Raw genomic sequence first — 15,535 nt, 5'->3', positions numbered from 1 at the left:
TGTCTAAATTTTGATGTATCTATTTAGCATTTAGATACATCTAAATTTAGACAATATATACAATTAAATTTAGACAAAGTTAAGACCTGTTTCACGGGACAATGGATGGAGTTTAATTCTTATATTGCATACACGGAAAGATCACAACCTTGGCTTGCACAAATAAAAACGTAAGCATATTTATGGATCATTTGAGCAAAACGAGTTGGGCATAGTAATCAACCACACATCTATCGATTTAATGAAACCATAGGCACACGTTAGTCGCAGGAACACCAATTAAGCTACAGATCGAACCTACTATGCTTATAAAATTTGGGGCAACAGATTATATGTAGTACTAAAATTAGTAAAAAAGAGCGATGAAGTGTAGAGACTGGTCACCTGATTAAGGGAAAAGCCGGGTGGGGGCGATGGTTTGGCTGTTGGAACTCCTGGAAGGGGATCTGGGAGCGAGCGTGCCCTGATCCAACGAGCATATCACCTGACAAAAACGGATCAAGCCAACAAACGAGTATAGGCATTGAGTTGGGTGAGAGAGGATTATAAATATCTCCGGAGGAAACCAGACATCCACCGGCGTCTCTGCAGCCCGTCGATGGTTGGTTGTGCAGCAGCGTTTGGGTAGGCGGCTCGCCGCTGCACATAATTGACCAACCCTGAGCATCTGAATCCATAACGCGAGGACTGTGGTAGAGATGCCCATGCAGGATCGTGAAAACGAGTATCAGCGGCGACCGTGGTATAACGGCAGGAGAGGATCTGGCAGGGTCGTATTGCTATCCGGGGGAGAGGATTTGGAAGAAGCGCATTACTAGCGAGGAGATTATGGGGATTGTGGGGAAATAAAAAGAACGGAGCATAAGTGAAGTTAAATAACGCGACTTGTCTTATCTCTCCACTCGCGCAGGAAGTGGGAGGTTTGTTTCCTTGAAGCGCATCGCTAGTCCGTTGCAAGATATGCGTAGCTATATGGGGGTTCGTGGTGTAGTGAATGCACCTAATGCATGGTGATCTGGAAAGTTCATTTTGGTTGTTCTGGATCGGACTACCATTTTTTCATCACCACTCAATGCTTGGATGGGTCGGTAATAGGTTTAGATTTGTAGTGATTTCAGCATAATACGATGTCAGATTCCCGTTTGTTCATTGTTTCAGTTTTTAAACTTGAATTTTAATATTCCTACATATATTAGTTTGCTTTGCCGAGCCTTGAAATTTACTTCCTTGCAGCAATTATTTGAACTGGTTTAAGGCGTGATCAGAAGTCCTCCAGCTTATGGATTCCCGAAACTCCGGCGTGGAGCAGTGCCAAAAAGTGTAGATTCATGGAGCCAGATTTGAGAAGCCTGCCCAATTTGATGTACAAATATACATTTATAGGTGGATCTGGTAAGTTCCTTTGGAATATGATTTTTTTTTACTGTCTAGAATAGCAAAACACCTGATGCACTCGGGAATATATTTAGATTGAAACCTATATGTTTACCTAATATTACTGACTCCAAAAATATGGCCCTTTCAGATTAAAGGGGCATTGGCACCATTGGCATCTTGATGGCAGAGCAATGATGCGCATCCACTGGTTATAGAGAGATATGAGGTTGTGACTTCCTTGCTCTAGCATTACATTTTTTAGTTGCCTTACGATGTACTACTTGATTCTGGAAATCAAAGCTTAATATGGTTATTACTATATATCACTGTTGTGAACAGTGATATATGTTTGCCTTATAATGTAAACTTGTATACACATGTTTCTTATGTTTATGATTATCAATGGGAATGTGTGTGTGTATCAGGCCAATTTCATTTTAGACGAGAGAAAAAATTTGTATTAGCAAGGAATGGAAAAAATATTTGATTATACATCTGGGTTGGGTTCCATGTTCATTTGTTTCGAGCTATTTCATTGTCTTCCATTGCTCTGGACAGCTGACATGGCATTGACTGCATCAATTATCTCACTTCAGCACACCACATTTTCATGTGGTTTCTCTCAAGATCTAGATTTTACACATGAATTTGATTGTAAGTTGTTCAGTTGTTCATATTCATATAATATGTTTACCTTCTTCTTTTGCTAGGTCAATTATATCAGTGCAAATATTAAGAAGGTGCATCAAAAGTATGGAACTGTGTGCGCTGCCGACTTCACTCACCACTATAAAGCTTTGGCCCTAATAAGACCAGTTCATATTAACACTATGTGTACCTGTCTCACCTATCTATCCTGTTTCGTAAGATCAGGTTTTTGAACACATGTATCTATTTGGTAGATCACCGGTGGTTCTTTCCATATAGCTTCAGCACTGGCGCGGCGTGCCGCCGCGCCCTTCTTTTGCTAGTATTAGACTATGTTTCTACTTCACAACAAGCTTCCATTTCTCGATGTATCCTATTCTGAAGGTAGACCCTATTGTCTTTCTCTTTTCTTGCACTTCATTTGCTAATTGGTAGTATTGAAAAGAGAGGTGGCGAAACTCTTGAAGGATAGAAGGGGTACACTGTTTTTGTGGTCATATATAGACTCTTAGCGTATATTGTGTTGAAAACTCTTCACGAAGGGTTGTTGAGTATATTGATCACATATGTTTTTATCCAACACGGAAGTTCGTCGTAAATAATGGATGTGTCCACCGGGACATATAATGTGGGCATGTGATGCTTTTTTATGTTCTTCATGCCTGCTATCAACTTGTCTCGACCGTTTTAATTCCATGAGCCTAATTTCATTTTTAGTTGATTATTTTTTACTAATAAATTGAAATATGTGAGTGCCTTGTGACACACGTGGGCCTCTCAGATTAGAAACTCAAGATGGCCAAAACCGGCACATATATAGTAGAAAACCAAGCTCCTCACCTGTGATTAAAAACACGATGACCCAAAACCCGATAGAATTGTCCAAGCACGAAGTTCGTCTGTTATGTCCGCAAAGAAGAGAAAACATAGGAGCACCGAGCACATGACATGCTCGATCGGATTGTTTCCTAAACACGCGAGAAAACGTAGCCAACTCAAATTAGGAACCGACATGATTGCTTTTCTTTTTTGTATTTTATCTCTTTTTGCAAAAATATGCCGATCTATTACAACCTCCATCCCGGTATGTTGGGCCCACATGTATCTCTAGGTTGTCCATTTAACCAACATAATACAAGCTATATATTAGAAAACATGTATCATTAGAAAAATGTTAACATTTATAATCTCAAATCAATATTGTTAGAATCATCATGACATATATTTTCACATTGTGTGCATGTGATATTGTAGATGTTTATATATTTGTTTGGTCAAACTATAAAAAGTTTAATTTTGACAAAAACTATATGCATCACATTTTAGGAAAGAACGTGTACAATGAAGAATTCAAGGCAATAGAGAAACATGTTGAGACAGATAGACATATCATGTTAGAGTTCATCTCTACTTCACAACAAGTTTTCATTTCTCGATGCAACCTATTCTCAAGGTAGCTCCTATTAGCGCCTTTCTCTTGATGGAGTTGGAGGTCCTGGCGTCGCTACCTACTACTTTGGCCTATTGGCTCCCACAATGTTGAGGTTGGGGGAATGTGTTGCAGGGTATGTATATCAATGTTTTGTGCTATAACACTATTTTTTTATTTTGCAAAAACATAACTTTACTTTCAAAATTTAAATGAGCCCTTCTATAAGATACTTCAAAAGACAAACTATGGTAACGTAAGCTCTCGAGACAAGTTACTGAGATAGCCAACAACTGAGCTATGAATATCGCCTTCGCCCAAGCCATGGCTTCCGAACTCAAGACCATAACAACTATAGTTGTCACCGCGTGCACCTTATGATCGGGAGCAGGACTGGTCAGATGGAGCACGCCATTGTCACGATCAACTAGTCAAATGAAGAATTCAAGGTGGTAGCCGAACGTTTCGAGACAGAGCAACACATCATGCTAGGCTTTGTCTCTACTTCACAACAAGCTTCCATTTTCCGACACATCCTATTCTCAAGGCAGCCCCTAATGCCTTTATCTTTTCTTGCAGAACTCATGAAGCATAGAGACAACACAATGTTTTTGTGGTCATATATAGATTCTTAGCATATAGGGTGTCAAAAAAAATCTGCACAAAGGGTTGTTGGGTACATTTATCACATAATAATTTCATCCAAATTGCATGGAATGCCTTGGTAAATAATCAGTGTTTCTGTTGGGACATATAACATAGCCATGTGATGTGTTTTTATATTATGCCTACTATCAAAATTTTCCATGGTCGTTACAAATTCGATGACGATTGTTTAGATGCACATAGTTGGGCTTTGGAATTGAATTGGAGTGAAATTTCAAAACCGAGATGGAAAGAAAATGACTTCCAATTCTAATTCTGTTATTTGGGTGTGCATTGTATTTGTTGTTAGAATCAAAGGGTGGCACCTAATTCCAATTCACGTTTAGATGTACAAACCCTGAAATTGGATGTTTTGATGCGTTTGGACAATATGAACTTATGTGGACATATAAAAAATAGTATGTATATATATAAAAATTGTCAACATATATTCCGAACTTAAATTTTGCTTCTGAAAAAACATGGTTTAACCAATTCAAATGTATGTCAATCCTTCGGGCCTATCAGCTATTAGCCTCCAAAGAATATATGTCTTGTCTCTACATAACCTGACAACTCTACATAACCTGACAACTTAATAAGTAGTGCTATCAAATATCGACATGTTATGCAACTGGAAAAGGCCCCTTTGGAATGGAGCCGTTTAAGAAGTTATTCCCAAGATCGAGCCGTTTAATAAGTAGTGCTATTAACGATTTAGGGTGTCTCGCTATCGAGGGGAAATCGCCCCCCTCCTCCACCCCCACACCCCCACTGAAAAAAGACCCGTAAAAGCAAATGGGAACGATCTAGCTTTATTTTTTTGAGAAGTATCTAGTACGATGTTTCCCTGCAATTTTCCTAGAAAAAGGCAACCCAAGGAACAAGGGCCTTTTGCCGTAGAAGAACAAACACCCCAGGCCCAGCCCGTTAGCCCATAGGGAAAAGGAAAAAAGACAAAAGGAAAGATGAACAAAAAGAAAACAAGAGAGAGAGAGTCCCAATCTCTCTCCTTATCTCTTCTTCCGGTCTCATAAACCCCCTCTCCGGAGTCCTCTTCCCCGTCGCCGTCCACCTCCGCCGCTTCTAGGGTTTAACCGCCCGCCGCCTCGGCCTCCGTATCTTCCGGTAAGCATCCCCTCCACCCACCAGCTCAGTCCCCCCGCGCACCCTCGCCGCCGCCGCACCCGCCGCCACAGTGCGCCTTGACCGAATTGGGTTAACGTTTCTGATTTGTCCGGGCGGGCGCGACCTTGTGCCAGGGGAAAGCGCGCGGTGATGGCGGCGCCGATACCCCGCGAGTGGACTGGGCTGCAGCAGTTCCCGGCGGCCACCCAGACCAGTCTGCACGAGCTCCTCGGCAAGCTCAAGGAGGAGGTATTCCCCGTCTATCCGCCCCTCTTTACTACCTAGACCAGCTATTCAATCGACCAGGACTATGTTCTGATGACTGTGTCTGCGTTGTGAGTTTTGACGAAAATTGATGGAATTCTGTATGTTTCGCATATGTTGTGATGTTTAGAATGTGAGCACATTGACGATTCTGGTGATGGGGAAGGGCGGTGTGGGCAAGTCGTCCACTGTCAACTCCATTGTCGGGGAGAGGGTCGCCAACGTCAGCGCCTTCCAGGTGTCACGTTTGTCCCTGGCCATGTTTCTGTTTGTGCCTCTGTTCTGGGTTCTACTTGTGTGGGAGTGCATCCTTATATATGTTGTTTCTATGCAGTCTGAGGGTCTGAGGCCGATGATGTGCTCCCGCACCAGGGCCGGATTCACCTTGAACATTATTGATACTCCTGGCCTCATTGAAGGTGGATACATCAATGAGCAGGCTGTTGAGATCATTAAGAGGTACGGACATGTTGGGCGATAACTTGTTAATAGGAGATTATAGATACTGCAACTTAAAAAAATAGGGCATTGGGTGTCCCTCTTGCGCGAGGGTTGCCTTTTTCGACTTAGAGGCTCACAGTATCTGGTTACTCTGAATTGGCAAAATCGTTTCATTGCATTCTTGAGCATTGGTCCAGCATGAATTACTGCACTGTTGATTGCTGATCCTTGGTTGGTATGTTATATATGGCTTTATGAAGATGTCCAGTCGTTACTTTTTTGTTAATACAGGCCCTAGATTTAGTAGAACAGTTTATTGTCAATAGAAATCACATTGATAAGGGGTAATGTATTGCTGATACATCCTTTAAGAATGGTGAATGCTTCGGTCTACATTAACATATCAGTTTTTTCCTACACGGGTAGAGACACAGAGTTCTACACCACAAATCAAACTAAATGAAAAGGTTCGACATTTGCAATCTGTTCAGATTGAAATCTTGTGTTTATATAGACAGGCTGTCCCTGTCCTCAGTCTCTCTCCTTAGATCATTTTGGTCTAAGTTTGTGCTGATGTAGCTTATAGGAACCATAATTTATAAGTTAAACTCCATAATTTGCTCTGCAAGTGTTTATCCTCTATGCAGATATATTAATTTTACTCTGGCATTGAATTTCATCTTTGTTCTAAATAGTAAATCGTGGTCATCCCACCTTAAGCACATCATGTGATAGATACATATGTGTGCTACCGAATGATGTTATGGGTGCATCTGTATGATGCCTTGTCGATTTGGATATCATATTTGGGTTCCTCTTCAGACTTTAATTTCTCAGATACTGATCAGGTTAAGCCGCCAATACATGCCTGCTTGTTTGCCTTGTTTCTCTTCATTTTTCTAAGAAGATAGTCCGTTGAGAATGTAGTTCATTAGATTGGCATCTGTAGAAAAGTTCATGCTCCTTCCGTAACTGGTCACTAGTGTTGTGATACAATCTGTATATCATAATAAGTTATTCCGCTGCTTGCATTTACATGTAATCAATGGTATTGCAGGTTTCTTCTGGAGAAGACCATTGATGTCCTCCTGTATGTGGATCGCCTGGATACATATAGAATGGATACATTGGATGAACAAGTTATAAGAGCCATCACTACCTCATTTGGAAAGGCTATTTGGCGAAGAACATTGGTTGTACTGACCCATGCCCAACTCTCTCCACCTGATGGAATTGAATATAATGATTTCCTTAAAAGAAGATCAGATTCTCTGTTGAAGTACATCCGTTCTGGTGCAGGAATCGGCAAACGAGAATCTGCGGTAATGTACATATTCACTTGATATGCAATCATTTCTGTCATTCTTTATGCAATAACAGAACACAATCATTTGTTTGCAATTTGTGTGAAGCTTCCTCTGCGTAAACTACATGTGTTCTTTTTCATTTGAAATACTCTTCTGGAAATACTACTCCCTCTGTCAAATACAAGGCCACTACCAAAACTATATTATCTACTCCCTACTTCACTAATTAGGATGCCTATAGTTTTTAGTCAAAGTCAAACTTTTTTAAAGTTTGAGCAACTATATACACAAAAACATCCACATCTACAATTTTAAATGCACATAATATGAAAATATATTTCATGATGGTTCTAAAAATATTAATTTTGGATTATATATGTTGACAATTTTTTCTATATAGTTGGTCAAACTTCGAGAAGTTTGACTTTATCCAAATATTATAGGCATCCTATTTTGGGATAGGAGTACATGTACAAGACCACTTTCTCTTTCCAAGAATAATTGATAAGATTTCTACCTCGTAAGATGGTGCTCATTAATGTGTACATTGTATGCAGCCATAGAGAAACAAACAACACATGAAATGTGATTTATTAGCCCAGAGAACACTAGAGGTTTTCCAAACAATTAATTATGCTACTTATTAGTTTGCTTTGTTTTCTTGGTATCCAAAAATGAGATTGTGGCCTTGCATACAAAAACGGATGGAGTATCAATTTATGTTCTCTTGCTTTTGCTGATATTATCTGGTGCTCTCTGCCCTGGACACTTGGAACTATAGGAAAGTGGATAGTAGCTATTACATGAAAAGTGTCTTTTTCCTCCTCTTCGGTTTATTTTTTTGCTGCATAACCATCTTACTCTATTGAGTTTTGCTGTAGCTTTAAGTGCTAAGATGCGTAATTGCATATGATATTTGGATTATGAAACTGAACCTGGTCTGTAATTGGATTTCTGTGATCTATAATGTTTTGATGCTCTGACGTGTAGCACGATGCTCCAACAGAAAGAAAAGGAGAATTGACTACTGTACTCTGCCAAGGCTAGAATTGTTTCAGTGTTCAGGAGTGTTATCTCGGCCATCCTTGCATGCCATGATTCTCAACTCTTAGTTTGCAAAATACCTTGTTTGCATTGTGCAGTTTTGCTATCATTTACAGTCTGGTAATGTAGTGGCCTTATTTTTCTGGTATTTTTCAGTAACTCTGTCAGTTATGCTTCCTTCCCATGTGCTTCAGTTCTCGATATATTTTAATAATTATTTTGATTCGGTAGACTAATAAGTCACCTTTTGGAATCTTTATTTGCTGGTTTTACTTTGATATGTTCTAATTGCGAACTATTTCACAACACCTTGACCAAAATGTCAATATACGACTGACTTGTACACATATAGTCATCTTATGGAATCTTTGTTTTCTGTTTATGAAATATGAATATTAATTCTTAATGGAAGCACATTGGTGTAATTTATATAGGATTATCCCTTGCCATTAGCTTTGGTAGAGAACAGTGGAAGGTGCAAGACCAACGAGAATGGCGCAAAGGTTTGTCTGTTTCATGCTGTGTATTTGACTTGCATTTGGTTGTCCCTAACTTCTTGATTTAATAAAGGATTTCATACAACTGTGTCCAGATTCTTCCTGACGGAACTCCATGGATTCCAAACCTGATGAAAGAAATTACTATTGTCGTCTCAAATGGGAGCAAGTCCATTCATGTTGATCAGAAATTAATCGATGGTCCAAACCCCAACAATCGCTGGAAGAAGTACATACCCCTCATCCTTGCGGTGCAGGTTAGCTCTTCACATGATAATAACTTCAAAATCTCATCATAAAATTGGCATATTATTTGTACGGAGAACTCTAACCTGATATCCTTGGTGCTCTTCTCTAGTACTTTTTTGTCGTAAAAGGAATCCGAAGGGCGATTCATTCTGACATTGCGAATGGGAAGCTGGATGACTGGGAGCAGCGTTACAGAGACTTGGTTGGAAGCGGTAACCCGGTAGACCTGAAAGTTTCGTCATCCCGCAATCCCAAGGCCTGATCTGTCCAATGAGGGTTGGAAGCGGTAACCCGGTAGACCTGAAAGTTTCGTCATCCCGCAATCCCAAGGCCTGATCTGTCCAATGAGAGTGAACGCCAGTCTCTTCATGGTGGCCTGTTCGACTCTCCACCTTGCTGTTCGTTTTTGGGCTCCAGTTCCAGCGGTCTATTTTGGAGGCTTTATAGAGTTCTCTGGGACAACTTGAATAAAGTTGCTAGTGTTTTAGGTGCTAAGTGTATGTACCCCATTTCATTATGCTCTCCCAATTTTGCAAATGTTATTGATTAAGCTTAGTTATTTGGACTTCTTGTATTGCTTTTACGTTCAGAGTTGAGTGTGGTTTGACTATCTGACGTGAGAGCCTGATGCCCTTGAGCTGTGCCACAGGCGCATAGTCTACTCACGGACAGAGGGCACTGCCATTAGCAGTTTGGCACTATATTTTCTTGAAGGCATAGCCCTTCACTAAAAAAATTGTGTGTTTCAGCTTAATTTTTTTGTTGCTAGCTTTATGTTTGTATGCTCTCTATTTGTGTTAATGGTCTAGGAAATAGTTATCTCCAAATCAACCAAGTTACGCACTTAGTACTATTGAAATTACTCCCTCTATCCAAAAAAGAAAAAAGCAGTATCTTTTTGGGGGGACGGATGGAGTATCTTTTAACTTTTTTGTAGGTTGCCAAACAAATCTGTTATTTCTAAGTGAACCAAGTTGTACAACTTGTAAACTGTGTGTGAACTACTCAATCTCCATCGGATAAATATTCAACTCTCAGGATCATCGACTTAGAAATAAGAATTTCCTAGTAAACAACTTAGAGCATCTCCATGATAGCGTTTTGGGGGACGGAGCGAAAATGGATTTGCACCGGTGCGCTCCAAACAACATCGGCTAATTTTCGAACCCAATAGAATCGCCGGTAACCCCGCGCGTCGGCTCCTCACGGAAGAACGGTTTTCGCGGATGAGGGCGTCTTGTCAGCGAGAGGACGCGACGTTTCGCATCGGGAACGACGCGGGGAGGTTGGTCATCGGTGTTAATGGTCTCCCGTGCGAAAACCCAAACGGCGAGGACGGCGACTGGCCACTGGCCACGTGGCGTCCACCTAGGTTACCCACGCGCCTTCAATGCGCGTCTGCCGCCTCCCTTAAAACCTCACCGGCGCGCACTTCTCGCTTTTTCCCGCCATCCAACCTCCGCGCGAACCTCCCACGCACCCCGCCGATGGTGGCGCACAACGACCAGGTCGGCGGTAGCGACGGCGGCATGCTCCGCTCGCTGCAGCTTAGCCTCGACAAGGCCGACGTACTGTACTGGCACCGCATCCTCGTGCTAGTACAGTATAAGTTGCCGCACGGCTAGCACGTCTCCAACGGCGGCTTCGCCGTGCCGCCGCCGCCACCGCCACGAGCACAGACGCGGGCCCTCGCCAGATGACGCCGGAGGATAGTAGCCTGCCGGACAACGCCCTCGATAGCCCGGCCTGGGCATGGCGTTTCGAAGACGAGCACGCCATCGAGCTCGCGCGGACGGACAACCGCTCGGGCGGCCGCTTCAACAACGTCGGCTGCCGTGCCTGGTGGTACGGCCGCGACGTCGACGACTGGTACGGCCGCGACGTCGACGACACGCTCCGCCAGTACGGCTTCCGTCCGCGTGTCCGCGGGCAACGGGAGTCGGTGTACTTCCCGCATGCGGTGAGCATGGCGCCGGCGTCGACCCTGCAGAGGGCACCGGAAAGGACCACGGTGTCCGGAAGCTCGCGCACCGGATCGTCGTCTGCCATCGCGCCCGCGCCTCCTTCCGAAGGCATCATCATCCGCGGCGAGGCGTGGCACGCGTCCTCTGCTCGGGCCCGTCGAACAACGGGGTCGAGCCACTGCTCCTGCGTCAAGGAGGAGGACGCCGCGGCCTCGCCACCACTTCCGCCGGCGAAGAAGCAATGGTGGGAGAAGGAGGCCGAGGCGTAGGCGGCCCTCCGTGGCGACGACGGCAAGGAGGAGTTCCCCGGCGCGAGGAGGAGTTCCCCGGCCAGAACTTCATCCTCGGCCACTCCGTCGATGAAGACTACCAGCATATCACTATCAGGAAACACGGCACCACGAAGCCTGATATCCCACTACACCATCAGTTCGATTGATGGATCACTGAGGTTGTAGAACAAAGCGCAAAAAACTATACCAAATATACATGTCGCACAGCACACAGTTGTGTTATATCTATTTACTCGAACTTGAGAACCGCATGTAGCAGGTGGGCTTAAGAGTGTTGTAACGAAGACAATTTTGTGTAAATGCAAAAAAAAAAAAAAAAAAAGCAGACAAAGAGTGCAACCATGAGCATGACACCGCAGCCCGTAACCAGAGCAACCACTACTTCTTTTGCGCAAATTCCAGCATTCTCACTCCACCAAAATAACATGTTATAAACAACATTGAAATACATTTAAGAAATATTAAAGAGGTGCAGGCATGGTTGTGGACATGATTCATCCAAAATAAGTTCGAATCAGGAACCAAAATGGAGTCCAATGCTAATATACATGTTCTACACAAATATGTCATGCATACATCATTGAGAACAGCAGATATCAATAGATTGATTAGTAGCTTTTTCCAGTGGCCAAGGATACAAGCATAAAAAGGAAAAAAGGAGCGTCCATTATCCTAGCCGCAAGAAGAAAAAAAGGCTATATTCAGGAAAACGCATGCAGCCATCCGACTGAACAATCAATAACAACGAATAGCTACAAAAAAAAAACGTGGAGCTAACTGTGTGAGGCTACAACAGATAATAATCTGTAGCGCAGAATCTAATATCATTTAAATAGAACATACTTATTGCCAAAACCAAGGAGCTAAATCGTATGACTACTTCCTAAATTTGTTGCAACACCTCGTTACAAATGATATAAATGGCAAGCCATCAAATCTCAGAATTTTGCGAAAAAGCACATGAAAATAACCAACGCCAATGACCTTGGATGTGTATACTGTAGACATGAAAATGACAGCCTATAATTACTATTATTCACACTGAAGCACAAACTTGCTATTTGACCATAAAAAACACACCAATTGATCATTTGCATGTTCTGATTCCAAATAAAGTGTGCTAAAGTGAACATTAACCTAAATCAACACTAAAAGCAGGCAAAGGAGAAAGTTATCACCCATTGGAGCTAACTGAAAGTGAAAGATACTTACACTACAAATAGCTATGCAGATAAACAGTTCAGGCCTTGCATCATGCAATGCCCTATTTGGAGTTTGACAAATAAAAAATAAAGCACTATTGAAGCAAACCACACAAAAACCAACTTACCTGTATGAAAAGTCTGGGCAGCTTGTAGGCTACATGCCGTCGATTTCATTCCTTTCAGTATCGAGGTTCAAAATATTGGTAAAAAAAATCATCAGTATACAGCTCAGACAACACTAAAAATTTCTACTAGACCTGATATAAGCACATCTATATGTCATGACGTATGTACAATTGAGGGCTAAAGTCAGTAAGTAATGGCACTAAAAAATTCTACTCCGAAATAAGCTTATCGAACATGTGAAACCCATGTTCTGCCTTTTTCTAAAACTCCATCTGAACATATACTCATTTAAGATTTCTTAAGAAGAAATTAGAGCCAAGCTATATGATGTACAGTGCAAATCTGTAAGATATAGTTAGGTGTTACCAATCATTTTTTTTAGTCTGGGTACTTAGAAATATCAAAATAAGACAATTCCATCTGTATGCATTGCAGACTCTCAAAAATAGCGCAGGTACTACACAAGGCAGCCAACCATGGTAATCATACATCAACAGTACTAAATCAAATCGGAGAAGAAATATTTACCTCATAATTATGCTGATATTTAGTTGAACTTATGACATGCACAGATGACTAACTAAAATATCAAGATAGAACACCCAATAAATTCGAAGAAAGAAAGGTCATAATCATCGCCTTATTTAGATGTTTCTATTTCTGTATTAAGGGCAAACTGGGAAAATTGGCCTAATTCGCCATAGGAAAAAGATAAGCAACTGAGTCTGGATAACTCTACCATGATGGGCGTGAAGACACAAATTTGTGTGTACCGTTGGCAAAACATAGAAAACCAAGGGCAATATGATAAATATTGTGTAAGCAAGACTATATGATGGACCTATAATGTTCTTAAGAGCAGTGATTGCTTCCAATACTAATAGAGTCATTTTATAATTATCTGAGAGCATAAATAAATGCAGCAAAATAATGGATGCCATAAACTATATCAAAGGCTCAAAGCTGAACCATGTTCAAATAAATCCATATGACATAATCAAGTATACATCTACATATTGAAAAACAGAAGATAAATCAAGCCTCGTCAATACTGCCTAATTTTAATGAATCAACTGGTAACTTCCTTACAACTGATAACATCACAATGTTTTCCAGAATAAAAGCTCAAAGAAAATATGAAAAAATCAAAATAAAAATTGTTCCTAACCTCTTGGTATTTCTAAAATTGCAGCTTGGTATATTCAGCAACCATATTCAGATTTTTTGGTTACATATATGCCTCAACAAGCTACCTGTCAAATTTGTGTAACATTCCAGAAGGTTGTTCCTAACTTGGAAGGCAAAATATTTCTGGGTCTAGGAAATATTGATTCTTCAGAGAACAGAGGCAGTACATACAAACTTAATTATCTATCCGGAAATCCCTTCTCAATACTAACTTACCGCTTCTGGAGGAGATGTGAGATAGCGACACAGCTGCACTATTACTACAAAAGCACTTCTGTACTGAATTGTTGTAACGTTGTCCTCTCTAAACAGCTTATGGGTATATATCTGGGAGTAAAGGAGATGGCTAAGCTATACAGGAACCAAAATCCGAGCAATGAGGGTACTGCATGTCACTGCCACTGGAGCGGCTCCACCTTCCACACATCACGGAGTGGTGTTATATTGATGGGGATGTATTTATATCTGGTGCCCCTTATATTCATGGAGATGTATTTATGTCTGCTGGCAGCGATATCACAGAGCAACATTGCTCTGGCCATGAACGTCAAAGGCATGCAGCAGGAAGGCCATGGGGGCATATGCAACAATATAAATGAACATATGCTGCCAGTACTATAGATGACAAATTCTAAACAAATATAATAAAAGAAAAGAGGCATGCATACGGAAATTATTTCTGCGGGAGAAAACAAATCAGACCTCTGATTTAGCTGGACACCATGAGGGCAAACATACTGCAGCATATATAAGAAAAACAAAGAACTCAGCTTCCCCTGGGCCTAGTGCATGCACAGTAAACAGAAAATGATTGCTGAACTTATACTCTACTACCTCTGGGCCTCTGCATATGCTTCCCCAATTAACTACCTCTGGGAGAAAATATCTTTAGTCTTTGGACTTTGAAACTTTGTACAGATTTTTTACCATATTAATAAAATTTACACCTTAGGGGCTTCCACTACGGAAAGGTGTCAAAAAAACTCTGAATTTGATATTTTCGCACAGCTTAATTGATGACATACAGTCATAGATGAATCAGGAAATAAAGTAACTGCAACCGCCAAACATGGTGAACATAAGATCGATAATTATAAGACTATCACCTAGCAGCTGGCACGGCCGCACGGGTCTACAAAATATATACAAATGAATATTTCAGTCGTGAGTAAGTCTCATATATAAAATCATAATAGCAACAATATTTTCAAATTAGTATGCTAACCATATTCATCAGGGTATAAAAATCGAGGACTGGAAACTATATTTGCCACCAAATTAGAGAACGAAACAGAATAAAAAGGTGTTGCTAACTTTTCTCATGCAGCACTCAAAAACCAGGGCCCTTCTTGGGGCAAAACAGATGGGTATTTCTTCACCTAAAACTGCAAACTATAGCATCCAACAATAATGAATATATATTTCTTTGTGATTATTACTGATTAAAATGCAACCATACTTCCTATAAGTTCACGATAAATCTCTACATGTTGAAAGTATAATGATATTTGCATATGACCAGAGATGTGAAGGGTCATTCTCATATATTTGTAATCTCTGTTTTATGGCAACATGGAAACAATGTACAGAAAAACATGACAAAACTCAAATGTCGGTGTAAAAATCGACATTAAAACCATGTAGGTTGAAGGAAAGTTCACTGTAAAATATCCATTGGAGCTACACTGCACCTTTTTTTTCAAGAATTTCAGTCAAACATGAAAGTGATG

General features: G+C 41.1%; 1 protein-coding gene and 1 long non-coding RNA gene across 4 annotated transcripts; both read left to right on the top strand.

The window, feature by feature from the left end:
* Positions 1 to 907: 907 nt before the first annotated feature.
* Positions 908 to 2,592, top strand: LOC127296351 (uncharacterized). The gene is made up of 3 exons (XR_007848463.2): positions 908 to 1,392; positions 1,526 to 1,603; positions 2,088 to 2,592. It is a non-coding gene; the product is annotated as an uncharacterized lncRNA (long non-coding RNA).
* Positions 2,593 to 5,078: 2,486 nt separating this feature from the next.
* Positions 5,079 to 9,639, top strand: LOC127296348 (translocase of chloroplast 34, chloroplastic). 3 transcript variants are annotated; one of them, XM_051326409.2, is made up of 9 exons: positions 5,079 to 5,227; positions 5,362 to 5,476; positions 5,622 to 5,729; positions 5,826 to 5,950; positions 6,990 to 7,254; positions 8,718 to 8,786; positions 8,876 to 9,037; positions 9,139 to 9,255; positions 9,330 to 9,639. In XM_051326409.2, exons 2-9 carry the CDS (start codon positions 5,378 to 5,380, stop codon positions 9,363 to 9,365), a joined length of 981 nt encoding a protein of 326 aa, XP_051182369.1. In that variant the 5' UTR covers positions 5,079 to 5,227; positions 5,362 to 5,377; the 3' UTR covers positions 9,366 to 9,639. The 3 variants fall into 3 exon arrangements, with proteins under 3 accessions (XP_051182369.1, XP_051182367.1, XP_051182368.1); XM_051326407.2 differs by having other exon boundaries at positions 9,139 to 9,639; XM_051326408.2 differs by having other exon boundaries at positions 5,079 to 5,228; positions 5,373 to 5,476; positions 9,139 to 9,639.
* Positions 9,640 to 15,535: the final 5,896 nt, after the last annotated feature.

The sequence above is a fragment of the Lolium perenne genome, chromosome 4 (assembly GCF_019359855.2).
Source record: "Lolium perenne isolate Kyuss_39 chromosome 4, Kyuss_2.0, whole genome shotgun sequence".
NCBI classification, from domain to species: domain Eukaryota; kingdom Viridiplantae; phylum Streptophyta; class Magnoliopsida; order Poales; family Poaceae; genus Lolium; species Lolium perenne.
This window is presented reverse-complemented; position numbering and strand designations above follow the sequence as displayed.

What these genes read in the sequence shown, in the direction of transcription:
- LOC127296348 (XM_051326409.2), top strand. Translation starts at nt 5,378, where the DNA reads ATGGCGGCGCCGATACCCCGCGAGTGGACTGGGCTGCAGCAGTTCCCG. An exon ending in CCAACGTCAGCGCCTTCCAG is followed by an intron (nt 5,730 to 5,825) that starts GTGTCACGTTTG and finishes GTTTCTATGCAG; the next exon opens with TCTGAGGGTCTGAGGCCGAT. An exon ending in GCTGTTGAGATCATTAAGAG is followed by an intron (nt 5,951 to 6,989) that starts GTACGGACATGT and finishes ATGGTATTGCAG; the next exon opens with GTTTCTTCTGGAGAAGACCA.